The sequence below is a fragment of the Dermacentor andersoni genome, chromosome 7 (assembly GCF_023375885.2).
Source record: "Dermacentor andersoni chromosome 7, qqDerAnde1_hic_scaffold, whole genome shotgun sequence".
Taxonomy (NCBI): Eukaryota; Metazoa; Arthropoda; class Arachnida; order Ixodida; family Ixodidae; genus Dermacentor; species Dermacentor andersoni.
The window spans coordinates 157517037-157533556 of record NC_092820.1 but is presented as its reverse complement, the minus strand read 5'-3'; the positions used below and the strand labels follow the sequence as shown (position 1 = coordinate 157533556).

The following is a 16520-nucleotide window of genomic DNA, read 5'->3' as shown; positions in this document are numbered from 1 at the left end:
TTCGTAACCTGGAAGTAACGGGCTCGCAGCGTTAAAGAAGAGAAACGCAAGCAAGGCAGATGACGATTATTGTTGTGGAACAAGATACGCTCCAATTGAAGGGTGCAAACGTAAATTTTAAGTGTGTGGGTTAAACGCACCTGGTGTCGGGTAGGCTTCCGGCTTGGGCAGGTTGCGCACTTGGTCCCCTTCGAGGGTGGGCGCGGGCGGAGAATCGGTGAGCGGCACCTGCTGAAGCGCCGAGCCAGAGCTGCTCTTGGCTCGGACCGGATCGGGTTTTCGTGCGTCGAAGGGCCACGCGTGGTCAGCACGCTTTCTGACGAAACTGGGGCCACCCTCCCGCTCTGGCTGTGGTCTGTCTGCCTCGCGAAGCTCCCTTTTTCGACGGACATTTCGCGGTTAGGATATAGGATATATCATTCTACGATGGCGCATACCCGCAGCGAGGGATTGGCCATGATTTTGATGGCATTAGGAAGATGCTGTTAATACGAAAATTGGTAAAAGTGTCAGGCGTAAATGGGCAAAACTAACGATTGAATAATTTAAGAGAGTCGCCTTGACATAACTATGAATTCCTCCACGGCTGAGCAAAGATCCCCGTGGTAGTTTCCAAGAGAGGCGGCTCCTAGAGAAAGAATATATAGAATGGAAAAATTTCAACCAAGTTGCCTGAACGTTAATTCTAAAATGCTTTTTCTTAAAGAAGCATTTCTCGGCTTTGTATAGCGTCTTCCTTCTCTTTCTCGTAAAACAGACTGATGTCATCGCGAAACTTGGACGATTTCGAGAGCGGCTAAAAGTGAACGTAAATAGAGCAAGGGAACTAATTTGAACCGGAGGAGAATAAAATTTGAATCAGAATGTCAGAAGTATGAACCCACGTATTGTGTAATGAACGGTTACAGAGCGCGCTTTCGCCAAACTGGTGAAAGGCGTACGCGTTTGTCTGCATCCAGTTCTTGCTATTCGCTTTCCACGTAAAGCCAGCCTTGCGCGGCTCTAGGATTTGTAACACTGCGGGCGTATAATGCGCCATGTTTTTCGGCGCTAAGGACAAAAGAAAAAAAAAAAGAAGAAGAAGCGAGTGAATTAAGGTAGACAAGATGCGGGCGCCTTAGTTGTTCCACGCTATGTTCAAATTTTACCGCCATATCTTGCTTTTTTTTTTTTTCTTGAACAGTCTTCCGTTTGTAGTGCACTACAGCCATCTAGTGCGTCAAAGAAGAAGCTTGTTGGTTTTCTCTTTCTCTTTCTCTCTCTTGATGGCTTTCCCGCTCCGCATCCACAACCGTGGGTCGGGCCGCCTGTGCCTGGGCGACTTGAGAGGCTCGAAAACGCCGCGCCGCTGGCTCGCGCGAGCGTCGAAGCAACGTCGACGGGGACCCGAAACGATCCGACAGCTCCGATCCTTGGAGGCTCAGCCGCCGTTACGCCACCGCCGGGGTCGCCGCTGATCTGCTAAAACGCCCGGAAAAAAAATACCCCGCGCGCGCGACTAATCCTGCGTTCTTTCTCGCCTCCAAACGAAACGGTGAGCGGCTCTGCTGCCAGCGCGCGCCTGGCCTCGCTCTCTCTCTCTCCGGATGCGGAACCGGCGACGGCAACCGCAGTGGCATCCCCGAAATCTGCCCCCTCGCGACTAATTAGCACAGGTGATCAGATGTAGCAACCAGGTGAAGAGCTACAGATGGCCGTGAACGTTTCTCTGTAAACTACGCCGCAAACGGGATGCTGCTGCGGTGTTTCGATCACTTCGATCTGCTCCCGCTCATCATGTGATGGGCATGGCGCATAGCCTTGCTCCCAACTCTCATTTGTGTATCGACTTGACATTCCAGCGAATTGATCACGCGTGTGGTCGACTAGAAAAAGGCTGTAATAAGGTTGAAAACGCCGACGCTCTGAATTGCAGAAGTAAATGAATTAAGGTTTATAAACTCTTGATTGACTCGTAGTTGCCGCGCAGCTGTTGCGTGCGGCATTGGAAACACCTTAAATATTATTATGGTGGCTAGAAGAACAGCATGCATGGGTTCTTCAGGAGTACGGTGGAAGAGACGTGGGTACGCGTCGTTCATTCAAGTTGTAATGTACGAATAAAAAATAATTTCATTTTGAATTCTGGAACCTTCACGGAAATATTGCCGAGTATACAGGTGTCACACGGTGCACTTTTGATCGCGATCTAGCCCGATCCGGATCGAATTTCTCGGTCGTGGTTGGCTCGATCCTTTGCAAAAAATGCGCGAGAGAGCCAATCGCAGTCAAGAATTTCGATCAGGATCGGTGCCGATCGCGATCAGAAGTGTACATGTGACATCGGCATAAAATGAGTTATATTCACTGGAAATTGAACCTCCCTATTGATACATCAAATTCTTGTAATCGTCTGTATGTGTATAAATATATTGCATGGATTATCATTTCTTTCTTGGAGTAAAAGCTCCATCGACCGTGGTGTTTACGACAGTTGCAAAATACATAGTGCTTAATTAAAGGACAACTTCTTTTAGGTTGTTGCATTTTCACTGTGGAGATATGGTAATCTTAATTTGGCCAACACATTGGAAATTAGCCAGCATGCAAAGATGCATTACAGACACAGTGCACAAGAGCACCTGTATAGGCAAAAACCTGAATTGTACCTTCGCTTGAGTAAACTTTTAACTGCAGTCTTCCTTTTTCTCCCAACATTTTTCCCTCTTGCCAGACGTCGAGATTAGTATAGCTCAACATGGGAACGAGAGCAGCCGCATGTAAGTATTCCCTCTTAAATGAGCTAATGTAATGACCTTTACCGTTAGTAATGACCTTTACAGTTAGTCTCCATGTCTCCTATGTTTCTGTAGGCAAATAATTTCAATTTTACAATAACTGAGTGTGAAGAGCATAACAAGTGTCCCTGTTGCGTCCTGTGTATCTGTCACGTCCCTATCTTTTTGAATTGCGCTAAAGGATTTGCCATTATGAGTCTCTCGTTAAGTGCTTCTAGCTCGTCACAAAATGAAGAAATCACGTAGAGACCGTAATCCTTAAGGCACATAAATCTTAACATTGAAAAGTAAGGCTGTCTTCAATGTAGCTGTATTGACAAAAAGAAATTTTGCTCTGTTGGTGTTGCATACCATAGAAAAATTGCGCTTTGTGTTAGCCTTGAAAGTGTGTGAGTATAAAGTATTGTAGAAATCTGTTACCTGCAGTCTCGCTAAAATTTTTTCCTGTGTTCTGTCCTCTTAATCTCAGCTTTGTGAGGTCTGTCTACACATGATTGCCACTTACATTTTGTTCTTGTGTTTTGTGATTAAAATTCTCAAGCTTGCATATGGAGCATAAGCAAAAGATGCATCACATTTATTGTGTTTAAGTAGAGGATATGCGATACAGATGACAACAGGTGTGGAGCTACCATCACTTTGCCATATCAAACACTGAGCAAGGGCGGAGCCAAAATTCTTTGATAAGGAGAGAAAAAAAAAAATACACAGGTATACGTGTTTGTCACATAAGGAAGATGCAAACGATTTAATGGATATAGAGGGGGGTGCGCTAACTACATCCTGTGAATTTAGTTTCATCATGTTGAAAAAACAGCACGAGGAAAACGGGACAAGAAAGACCAGACAGGTCGAGCACTGACTACCGGCAGGTGCATTTATTTTGTGTACACAAATATGTACACCCTAGAGAAAAGAGGGCAAAATTTAGTTAAACATTGTGGGCCACTCGGTGGAAACCAAAAATTGCCAGTTGTCCTCCTAGTGCATGAATGTTAAAAAAAAGTAAAATACAGTGGTAACGGAATGCACCTGGCAGCTTGATGTGTTGTCACTTCCTGTAAATATGGGCATATAGGTAAGATGGTCCTAACTAACGACAATAACTAGGATGGTCCTAGTTATTGTTGTTCCATGCAATTCCCTTTTCTAACTGAATCGGTATTAATAGTTTCTGATACTACCGTTACACAGAGCTATAGCATATATTTTGAAGAGTCTCACAAGTTTAGCCTGACTTATATTTTATTAAATTTCAAAGCGGTTGGCCACACATGTATTTAAGCATAGCTCTTGCCTTGTTTGTAGTTCACTTGTCATTTCTCCATTTTAGTTCCTCATTGAGCTTTTAGTACAATTTCTGGGTGTAGCCAAAAAAAAAAAAGAAGTTTATTTATCTGCATTCTTCCTAAACTCGGACAGCATATTGTGCATTCAGAGATATATTGACACAGCTTTAAAAATGGGATAAGGCTTAGTGAATTTTTTTTAAATAAATGTGGTTCAAATGCTCAATGCCCTTCAGTGAACACAGACTAGAATTCAAATGAGCTGATTAATAAGACAGTTTAGAACTAGTGGAGATGGGCAATTCCCATTTGGGGGTGTATATGGCCATACTTCTGGTTTGAGCATTTTCATGCATGTCTGAAATGGGCAGCCTTGCCCATTTCAGACATTAGATAATTGTAAACTTTGACTGTTGCTGTGGCTTGATTGATAAAACTTTTCTTACAGTCACCGCCAAGATTCGCAATCTACACGACTACCACACACGAATTCTGCATGGTCTCCCTCCTCTGCCGTCAGGGGTAGATGTTGCCAACACATTGAAGTATTTCTCCCAGACGCTACTCAGGTTAGTAGTCTGATATTGTGCCCTTTTACGTGGTTCTCAAATGTTATCAAATAAACAATTGTCATGTTTAACAATTTTATTGAAAGCTTTCCTTTCAGCAGTTCAGAAACAGCCTTTGTTGTGTCACTTCTCTTCTCCTGGTACCGCAAAGCTTACCTTCGTGTTGTTGCTAAGTTATGACGAGCAAACCATAAATGTCTGTGTTCTAGCTTTATGCCTTGGAATGATAGTGTTTTAAGACTTACTAACAAAAAATCACTGGAACACCTTCTCATGTATATGCAGTCCTGTCTCCACTGGCAGGAATTGAGTTGGATGGAGCTATCTGCACACAAGCTGATTAATTGGCTGCACTTGTGAAGTATAAGAGGGGGCAATATTTATGACTCATTCGCATCTTGCAAGATGTTAAGTTTGGAGATGAGTGCAAAACTCATGTTAGAACGGTGAAGCCAGGTACAGGTACACGCGACTGTTTCTTGTCAGAAGGAAAACACAGAAATATTCCCTTTGCAATAGCATGTAAACAGCTGGTCATCATTATAAAGGTCATCATTGTAAACAACTGGTTCCCTTGTAAAGGCCTGAGCGGCCAAGAAAAACAAAAGCTCAGTCAAGTGTAGGGGAAGTTACTACATTCCACAGTTCAGATTTTATAAGACCAGTGCTTAGACGAAGCATGAGGAAGACAAGGACACACACGCTGTGCTGGTTAACATCCATATGAGTTTATTATTTCTCGCCTTCAGATTTATACAGCCGCAAACCAACAACAAAGACAAAAATGAGAGGTTGGAAACCAGTGTTGCCATTTTAGTGATTTTGTTGCTAGGTTTAGTGATGTTGTCGCTAGGTTTAGCAACTTTCTTGCCCGTATAGCAACTCATATTTTCTAATTAGCAACATGACAGAAAAATTGGCAACACTTTAGCAACTTCGAAGTTAGGAAAGTCGCTTCAAGAGTAACCTTCTATAACACATTTTGTTGTTCAAAAACTACATGTCAGCATCTGGAATTGGCTGTACAATGGGCGAGATCTGGGACTATAATGAAGCAATTGTTTCCTTCACAAAATTCACAGTGGGCTCACAAAATGCACGTTACTATTATTATTTTAAAATTATTTACTAAACCGATTTGAATGAGTCTAAACCCTCTATGTTGTGCACTTTCAAGAAATCATACGCTCAATTAGAGGACATTGCAATAAGCAAGAGTAGCCATACAATTTGCAAGAGTAGCCATAAGTAAATTTACCTAAACCTATGGGAATCAATTTTAAAGTGACATCTAAACTCGACAAGTGAATAAGACAGATTGCATGACTGTTGAAAGGTATAGACATTGGAGCTGATGGGCTCTTTTGCACAAGTCTGAGCAAATTGATTCTTTTTCTTATGGCTTTTACACAGATCAGTACTGCGAGGAGTTTTCAGATAGATCAAGGGGCGGTAGCATAGCATTTTATTTGCATAAAGGCCGAATAACTACATCACCGTGTTAGCATTCGAATAAGTATGTGTCACAATATCTAGCTTTCATTGCAGGAGAACCAAGAATTATAAAACTTTTAGGGATAATTTGGGACCGCCTTTGTTTGCTACGAAAATCAGAGCACTCATGTTCTTTTGAATTGTGCTGCATTTGTAACCTTACAGCCTGAAGATAAATGCCAAATTCAGCTGTCATTGTCTGTTGCTGTGTAAGTGTAATAGTAAAGTAAAAGCCCTCTTTACACTGCTGGCAAACTGCTGTTTATTCCTTACCCACAATTGTGAGATGTTTCGATAAATTGTTTATGCCAAGTTAGCTTATATTTTAGTTTTATGAAACATCTACGTTACCTAAAATGTACTAAAACATTCTAGGGACAATTTTAGCAACCTTGCAGTAAGATTTAGCAGAAATTTAGCCACCTTTTTGTCTCACTTTAGCGATGCGCTTCAAAAAATTATGACAACATTGTTGGGAACACGCTGCAGTTCTGATAATCTGAACTATTTGCTACACCATCTGACCCAACTTTCTACATTATTTAATCTATATATTTCACTTTATACTGTTTTTCAAACTTATTTTATAAGAAAGAAAGCTGAAACAAACTGTGCCATATGAAAAGTCAGGAGTCCTTTAAGAAACTTGAACTGGTTCTGCTGGAGGCATAGGCGAGGCCTGCCGGAAGAACCTAGACAACCATGTCTGCTGGCAGCCAGTCTAAGATTTCGTCATCTGAGCTTGTCCTGTAGACATGCAGCACAATGTGAATGCACACACCTGCTACTTGATTATATTTTAGGACTCTGGTATTTCTTGAAGCAGACGATGATGTCTAAAACATGCGTTTCAGCAACATTCTACTCGCACTTATGCCAGGAATGATAAGTGCCAGTATGTTAATTTTGCTGTGCATGTTATTGCCTGCAGATATGAGGTCTAACTGCTGGTCTATATCGTATTACATGATTAAGGTAATCTAGCACAACAATAATATGAACACAAGAAACGAGTAAGCACGAGTATTGCTGCTAAGAGTTAATTAGCATGAAAATGTCTGAAGGTATCTACCTTTTGTCATGTGTGTACAGCAAGCATTATAACAGAAAAGCCTCGTAAACATGCACACATTCTATACAGGTATTCAAGAATTTATACTCTGCTAGGTGCAGAAAGACACACAAGAATGTGAGCCACTAATTTGTGACCAAGAGATTTTATTAAATAGAACACAGGGTTTTTTAGGAGAAGCACTAGCAAAACATCACAGTTGGCTTTAGAATCTTTTGTTTATAAAAAAACATGAAAAGGCATCTGTTAGTAAAATGTCACTTTATGTGCACTTAACTGGGATTGTATTCTTGACCACTTCATTGTGACATGTGCATAATGCATTCTTCTTGTTAATATGGTGGGACCAGTTCTTGTTTCCATGAGTCAAAGGTGGAATATATGTATACATTCTTTGCTTCAGGCGATAATAAACAGTTTGTCTTTTGTCTTGCACAGGTGATTCGATTCATTTGCCTACTTAAGAGCATTTGTTTGGTCAAACAGCCTATCGCCAGACTTATTGTTTGTTTGTTTTATCCTTTCTTGGTTTTCTCTTTCTTTAGAAGTTGAATTGCAAGTTCTGTATTCTTGCACATTTTGTTTTCAGTGTCCTCAAAGATGTGCCCAGCATTCCTCTTGACATGATTCGTTGTCATGAAAAGGACCATGCCAGAACAACATTGTTTCCAAGTTTGGACTACAAGGCTCTCTATCATGCCATTGTGCAATTAGTGGATGCTGTTCCTGTCATCCAATCTGGAGCTCATGGTGAGAAAATTTGGCATTTTGACTGTACAACAGAGCTGGTTATGCTTGGTTAGATTCATTGCATGCTGTGAACAATGCTGATTGTACACTGTTTTAAGCTATTGGTTATCACAAGTTCTTAATATGTTATGTACTGTTGTGTGCATCATTGAATTAAGTTTCTTTTATTGACACTACGAGAATATGGCTTGCCTTGGTGACTTACTTGGACAGTGACAAGACATGGGATACAGTTTCTGGCCTCTGGTGGTTTGTGTTTGAGTATGGAATTTGTTATTTCCATTTTTCTTCTGACCGCTAACTTTCCATGCTGTTATGATATGTAACGTGGCTGAGATTCTTACATTTGGTAGGAAGCGTTTAGACATGAGTAACCAAATGAACAATTTTTTTTTGTTATTGATGTTTTTGTGAGGGGCACAGAAACGTGTCAGGATTATGATAGGCAATGTATTGCGACAGTCATGTACTTATTGAGTCAACCACGTAAAGTATTTTTTTTTTCTTGAAAATTTACACTCTCAACATGCAGGGTGGGTTGGGAATTTTGTTAACGAGTTACTAAGACCTCGTAATGTGTGAAGGTGATTGAAATTGTGCTGCTTCTTTTGTTAGGGATGCTGGAACCTGAAATTATTTATGGATTGTAACCGCGCCTTCATTGTAAGCAGTGAAGACACTGTCTGTGGTGTGGCTCCAAGAGGACTGCATTCTTCGATTATATGATCACATCGAGATTTTTGCCCACTGGTCTAATTTATTTAGCATTTATTAATTTATTAGTTCCCCAAAGGCTTCCCTCCCATCTAGAGGCACTACATGAGGGCTGGTCAGCTTTAGTGAAGAGATGGCATTCTTGAAAGTTTCAGTTGTTGCACAGCCTTCGTGGGAATATTATTCCAGTCCTTGGTGGTTTCCATAAATTATGAATGAAAATGTCTAAAATGTGTGCACATGGAGTGCGTAGTGATTTTAAATGTAGGTTAGTGAAGAGCTCCTTGGAAATTTTTTTTAGCACAGTGCTTTGGTCAGTGAGGATTTAAACAAATCAAACTTTCTTTTGTATTGCTGCTAGGGATGCACAATTTTATTCACTTCTCGCAGCTTTATTCCAAACATTATTTTTTTAATGCTTTGTCATTTTGGCACTGCCTTGTCTATGGCAGCCGCAAGAGATGGGATTTCTCCTTCGTTATTGAGAACAGACTTTAACTCGCCAAAACTTTGAGCAAAGTTAAATACCTCTGAAGTTTCAGGAGCGCTAAACATTGAGTGATGTGCAGCAATTCGCAGGCCTAATTGCATCAGTAAGTTGTTGTTTTGAGACCTACACTGGGCTTATTGGCCTTACAGCTAGAGTTGCCTGGTCCAAAATGTGAAAAGTAGCCAAAAAATTACAAAAGGTAGCCAGGAAACTTGCCAACTTTGGCATGAGACAGAAATTTAGTCATAAAAGCAGCCACGTATTGGAAAAACGTTGCATTTACCTTTATTGTGTTTCTGTAAAGAGATCACAGGCGACACTTAAAGCTGCTTTAATAAATTTAGGAACATACAAAAACATTATGGCGCATGTATAAACGATGGTGGCCTAAATATTTGCTAAAGTTGCTGTATAATATTAGCTAAACATATTTCTATCCAATCTTCACAATAGCCAATTGCTATTTCAGAGGCAGCCAAAAATGTAGCCAAGTAGCCAAGGCAAATTTTTTGCCACCAACAGCCTCAGAAAGTAGCCAAAGCTGCCAACACCCGCCGTGGTTGCTTAGTGGCTAATGTGTTGGGCTGCTAAGTACGAGCTCGCGGGATCGAATCTCGGCCACGAAAGCTGTATTTAGATGGGGGCAAAATGCAAAAACACCCGTGTAATTAAATTTAGGTGCACATTAAATATCCCCAGGTAGTCCATGTTTCCAAAATCCCCCACTACGGTGTGCCTCATAATCAGATCGTGGTTTTGGCACATAAAACCCCTAATTAAAAAAAAATATTAAATCTGCCAACTCTGCTTACAGCTCAAAAAAGCTCCCACTGATGTTGTCAGGTTGTGCAGGTGCTCTAAATTACTTACCTTGCACCCTGACAGCATGTATTTCTGGATTTGGGTCAGAACATTTGTATTGTCCTGCAAGCAGATAAATGTGTGCTATTGAAGCAAATTTGGCCAAGGACCCTCTATATCTTTGTGTTGCTGAAACTCTGGGGCAGCCACTAGCAAACCGTCTAATTGAAGGATCAAGTCATGTGCCATGATGAAAAAAAAATTCAACACCACTATCTAAACATTGGACAGGTAGAAATGCTGCTTCACTGTACATATTTTTTGACCAATTGAAATGCATGAGTGTGTATGTAAATGGATGGAGCACTTCTGCCCATGACAGATCTAGCTTGTGCTCTTGGTTTCTTTTGATTATCACATCCCCAGCCAGTTATCTTCGTGAATTGTGACGTTGATGCTATGATTTGTTTAAACAGGCTCTGAATTCCAATGAACAAAAATTTTAGTAGGAATGATTGTGCTGAAAGAATGCTTCCTGTGCGCAGTGCTTTGATCGTAATATGAGATGTCCTTGCAGCTGTGAAAAACCAAGCAGGTGGTGCAGGCTCAAGATGCAGCAAATTATGAATCACCAGGAGATAACAGTGCATACATCATTTCTTTATGCGGTGTTGTATGTGCACTAATGAACATGGTGAAAATGAACCAGACAAGATGGCTCAGGTCGGCTCAAGCTTCGGGCTGTGTTCTCACGCTTCCTCGATTTCTTTCTGCATCAAACATTAAATTTTTTGTTGGGCGAATTCCATGCAACAATGACAATGTAGCCATTGCATGTCTAAAAACTGGCTCGCGCAGCCAAGTGTGCATTTGATTTACGGCAACTCATTGGGTGCATTGATTGTAGCTTTGTGTTGAAGCAGTTTCATTTAGCTTGCACTCGCTTTTATTGAAACAAATATTTGCTCCTCTTGGAATTCAAATGAACAATGCTTCGTTCTATGTTATAATCCTACCAGCTTGATTCAGTTTTGTTCCCTCGCTATGTGCCACTCTCTGTTATTGTCCTAGCTCTTGGCTATACGATCCTGAACACTCTGGCTTGCCTGGTCCCATTCTTGGAGCACGAATATATGGACACACTGCCTTACATTGTGGCCTCATCGATGGCCTTATTTCCGGCATCCCTGCACAAGGACATTGTAGACATGCTCTGCAATCACCTGCTACCTTACACCATCAGTGAGTAATCCATAAATTCCTTGCATGCTGGCAGATTTTAGTTCTTGTAGATTAATTTGCCATTCTTGTCTGAATTTGGATGAACCGCCAGTGCATTTTTGAGCTGCCATTTTGTGTAGGTGCCTGTTCTCCTTGGAATTACATAAGCATAATACACCATAGCGATTAGCTTCTTCAGGTAAGTCACTACAGCACAGCATAAGCTGTCTATTCAGTTGTTTAGAGGTTGAGGACACAACTGCTTACTCTTATGTTGTTTAGCTTAGGTAATCTTAGGATTTCTGCTTAGCTTAGAAGGTCGGACACTTACGATGATCAGATGTATGCTTATACATTTGGCCTTTATAATTTTCTGGAATTCTCAGTCGGTCCCTATGTGGGAGGCACGTGCTAAGCACATCCTGCAGGACCATAATAAAGTTTTCCAGTCCAGTCCAGTCTCACTCAGTATTTGTTCTTTTTGCTTTGTCATATCAATGTTTGAAATTGGCAACTTCCAAAAGATGCAAAAAAAAGGGGGGGGGGAGGGTGTCAGACATTTCTAAGCTTAATTAGAAAGAACACTATGTTTTAAGTGCCTAGTATAGAATATGGGTAAATGTTTCTTAATGCAAAAAATTTGATTTACCAATGTGCGACAGTTTTCTAAAGATTTTTTTTGTTTGTTCTTTTTTCAAGCAGAGAAATTCATAAGTAAATGTTGCTTCACACTTGCAAACAGTTTTTTTCTTGCTCTTGTAGCATATTCTGTCTGCCAAACTGGCTTGATGAGCCATACACATGTAAAACATTCCTTAGCATATCAATGGCCAAGCGGTAATTGTTCACAGCACTTAAAGATTATCCGAACCTGTTGCAGAGTAATTGGTACACTACTGTTGGTTCTGTTGGACCACAGTGATATTTTCACTTTTCTTATATATCAGAGATTGTGGCTGATAATTTTAACAGGTGTCTTTAATAATAAAATTATTACTTCAATTTAATAACTTTATAGGATGCTTTGGCTGCATGTAACTTTATAGATCTTCTGCTTCCAGCTACATTCTAGACGTGCAGTGAAACAATGCGAAAAATATTTTGTGAGAGGAAAGCATATAGATGGAGACATCCTGTCTCTATCTGTTGTCCTCAAGAAGCACCTAACTTTTGCTGTTGGTTATGTATTTCAGATATTTAGTCTTACGCAGTATGCCTGTGGTCATCATGGAAGAATGTACTATGAGCATATAAACTCAAATGCAAACAATTTCAAAACTACTTCAGTGCTTTGTTACATTTTCAGGTTCGCCTGCATTTGTAACAGTGGCCATATTCAGACTGCATAACATGAACATGAGACTACTTCATGGTTACAAACTGGCTACAGAGAGATCACAAGTTTGACTTCTGTGTAATTATGTGTAATGGGCATGTTGATCAGTTAATTCCCTCTTACCGTTTCACTTTATTTTGATGGTGCATAATTAATTGGGAGCAAGCCAAAGTTTGTAAGGTTTAACATAGGCATACCTTGTTGTCTCTTCCAGCCAATCCAGTGGATGCAGATGCCCTTAATTATGCCAACATGTCTACATCAGCAGTTATTATGATGGTGTTCCAGTACACAGAGAATGTGGGTCAGTACGCTGTTGCATATTGTGAAGACATAGTGCTTAGAGTGCTAAGTGGGTTCATCTCTCTCTCTCTCTTCTATGTTGTTCCAATATGCTACCTTCACTTGAATCATGCATCACTATCTCGACCACATGGCTATGCTTGTGTGCTTTGTCACCTCTGTATACCGCATTAGTAAATACGTAATGTTTGAGGGGTTGAAGGGCTAACTCAGCTGAGCTTGCAGAGTCATCTACAGTGCAGAATATCGCATAGTATTACTCCTGTTGCAACTGTCTCAATTGCTTCTTTATTATATCATATCTTTATGGTTGCCTATGTTTGTTTGTAATGCCATCACATAGCAGTGGATACGAAAGAGATTGCCCAGTAATGAGCATTCCACAGGCAGGAAAATAGAAGCTGTGATGCGGGCAAGATAAGATGCTATCTGAATATGGATAAGGGACACTTATAAGAATGTAGATAGCTATGGTGGCAAGAAATAGTTTATATGAGCTGTCTATTTAGAATTCGTTCCCTTAGGCCCTTCCTTAAAGCCAATACTATTTTAGTTCAAGCTTCCTTTAAAATCATCTCTTTAGACAGCAGTATTGAAAATTTTGTTGAAGGCTGAATGAGAAGGAAGGTCTTAATCATTTTGCAAAAAAACTACCTATGCAGGGAATTTGTTTAATTACAGCTCACACCTTCATGCACTGTTTATACTGTTACTGTTTCTTACTTGCCTTTGGCAGCATACCAGACCCAGTTGCTGGAATGTCTCATGAGCCTCAAACGAGACATTGTCAAGGCAAGTAGTCCTTTTCCTTTGGTTACATGGGTGCTGATTTGGTAACAAGTACAACTTATCTAAAGTCTATGCTGCTCTCTTTAGGTTTACATGTAGCAGTCTCTGTGTGGTCTTTGTAGTGAAGGTGAAGTGAGCAAACTGGAAAGGGTCCATTTCTCACAATGCATTAAGATACTTGCACAAGGAGCATTTGGGCTAGGACAAGCCTGTGCTCTTCTTATCTTATCCTACCCATGTCTTTTTGTGCAGTGAACAAAGTGAACTTCCATATTATTCAAAAGGGATAACTTTTAGGAGTTCAATTTTGTTGTAGGCTTACTACAGGTTCATTCTGCAGTAAAACATCTCTTTAGTGTGATAAAGCAAAACTGTAAATGGAGCAGTTCGGGACGAATTAATAAAGTAAAACACTGCTAATAGCTCAAGTACAATGGACACAAGCACTCTCCGTTAGCTAAAGGTATATTTTGAAAAAGGTATATGCCAGCAAATGGAAATATTAGACATAGCAAAATTATGTTCAAGCAATGAGTACTTGCATTTGGGTCTACAGGAATTTGTACTAGCTCTTTGTATTGAACTCAACGTTGAATATGATGCCCAACCTGCTGAGTGAATATGTTTCATTTGGATGACACCACCTGCCACCACTTGTCTCAAGCTTCATAGTGTGTTCATGTTGTTAGCAAAGCCAGGTCTGCTGTGTCAGGCCAGTGATAAGAGAGACGTGCTTCCTTTTATTTAAAATGTTATCTCATTTCTCTGGAACCTATGGCTGTTGGTCATTGGTGCCGGTAGCTCTTAGTGGGGCACTGAAGTAACAGGTGAAAAATGACAAGCAAGCCAACTTGTTAGTGGAGTTTTCTGGCTTTTGCTGGTTTCTAGAGACTTCGCTTGGGGATGTAACAGCAAATAGTTTGATCCAGTTGGTCCCATATAAACTTTTCCCCACCTCAGCAATAGCAGCATCTTCTGGCACTGTGAATTCTTTATATTAAAAAAAAAAAAATTGTTAAGCACCACCACTGTGAGTTGTGCAAGATCCAACCGTGTCGATAATGTGGGCTGCATGTACAAGTGGTCTCTAGAGCATAACTGATTTGAGCTGTGGTGCAGGACTTGCTGTGCGTGATCGCCCATGGCACGGCCAAGGCACGGCACCCAGCGGTGGAAATGCTCTTCCACTACTGGCCCACTCTCAACCCCATGCTCAGGGACAAGAAAGGGTTCTCAATCAGGCACTCAGGTTGGCCCACACCTCGCTGCATGCCCGATTCCCGCGTAGCCTAGTTGTGCGCTGGCCAGTCTTCACGCAGTGCAGCATCGCACGTTGGAACATGTATGCCTGCGTTACCTGCATGTGTCCTTACGTTGTGACCTTACCTGCAAGCTGTGTCTTCCAAATTCCCTAGAAGTGTCTACACATGCTACCTCCCAATAGTCCCTGTCAAGCAAGCTAAATTGCGGTCTTGGAACATTGTGGTCTCAGAACGGGAACATCGGAAACCCGAGCACTTGATCCCAACTTGTCGCAGCAGCTGTCAAATTTGTTGTGCAAACTGCACTCCAAGAAGTCATTCATTCTTATGTGATTTTTTCAATTACCTTGCACTTTATATATTTCAATTTCTTTTTCGGCAGCACCATGCATAATTTAAAACCACTGGGAGGGAGCGCATGTAAGTCAAAGTGCTTCCGAGGATCCCTTTGTGGAATGTGTACCCACCAGTGACACCACTGACTTTGATACTATAGGGGGAACCAGCGATAACAGCACTCAGTAGACCGAATGCACTTTTTGATCCACGTCCAGTCACAGCACATATTTAATGTTTGTAGCTGCTGCAATTTTCTTTTGCTTCACATTGTACGATTTTTTATTGCAATTTATTAAAAACTTTAATTACATCTAAATTCAATGTGTTTCATTTAAACAAAATATTGAGCCATCTGGTTTGCTTTGTAGAGAGAATTAAGTTTCCTTGTGCATTGCGATAGAAACAGCATGTATCAACAGATATACACATTTTTGATAACTGAGCATCATGTTTGGCCAGCTTGATTCCTTTGCTGCATGCAAAATGAAATTGTATGTTGATACTATAAATGTTGTTCTGTCAAAGCCTTTGTCTCCTTGCTAAGGGATTGCTGCATTATGCACAGTCGCATTCAGTATGAGCTGTTACACCTGTGCCCATGATTGAAGGGGTTCCAAGGCTACATGGTGGCACCAACATATGAAAAATTGCACAACTAAATGTGGTTTTAATTATCGCTATTTGTTAAACCAATTTTTCACATGTCAGAGCCATCATGCATTCTCAGAGCCCCTTTGAACACGGGCACTGGTGTTTCAACTCATATTGAATGTGACTGTACAAAATTCATTTTACTTTATTTATCCTTAGAACTTCATATTTCTGCTTAGTAGCATCAAGATTTGGCATGGGATTGTTTGGTAGTCTAGACCTCCAGAACAGACACCATGCTCTCATGCGTTTAGTAGAAATATCTTGTTTAGAAGGCATGAAAGAATGATCTGTTCAGCAACAGTGATGACTGGGGTAGTGCATAGCTCATTGGCCTTTGCTGTATTTTGTATCGGTATTGCTCTCTGGGTACCAGTAGAATACAGTGTATATTTTAGCAGTGTGGGTCCTCCGCAACACACAGCTTGTCATGTAGAGAAGCCTATGTGCATGGTGCCTCTTGTAGATTTTTTTGCTTTTCTGGCATTCCGCCACATCTGCCAAACGCTGGTAACCAGCCTCATCTCCAAGATTAAATGGAAGCAGGAGGCTTTTGTGAACATGTCATTTGATCTGTAATCATTAACTTTTAGTTGCACGTGGTAATCAGCCATTTCTAAAGCCACATTCATTTGCCAGAGTTACTGAGAAAAGTGTCAGTTT

General features: G+C 40.9%; 1 protein-coding gene across 3 annotated transcripts in view; it reads left to right on the top strand.

Moving 5' to 3' along the window:
* Positions 1 to 1278: 1278 nt before the first annotated feature.
* The window catches only part of unc79 (UNC-79 domain-containing protein), a 97647-nt gene continuing 82405 nt past the window's right edge, over positions 1279 to 16520 (top strand). For all 3 annotated transcript variants that reach the window (XM_072289372.1, XM_050180652.3, XM_072289371.1), the window contains exons 1-8: positions 1279 to 1534; positions 2714 to 2759; positions 4515 to 4635; positions 7791 to 7951; positions 11028 to 11198; positions 12728 to 12817; positions 13553 to 13608; positions 14725 to 14854. In XM_072289372.1, coding sequence (XP_072145473.1) covers positions 2738 to 2759; positions 4515 to 4635; positions 7791 to 7951; positions 11028 to 11198; positions 12728 to 12817; positions 13553 to 13608; positions 14725 to 14854 — 751 coding nt within the window. In that variant the 5' untranslated portion in view covers positions 1279 to 1534; positions 2714 to 2737. The remainder of the gene's footprint in view (positions 1535 to 2713; positions 2760 to 4514; positions 4636 to 7790; positions 7952 to 11027; positions 11199 to 12727; positions 12818 to 13552; positions 13609 to 14724; positions 14855 to 16520) is intronic.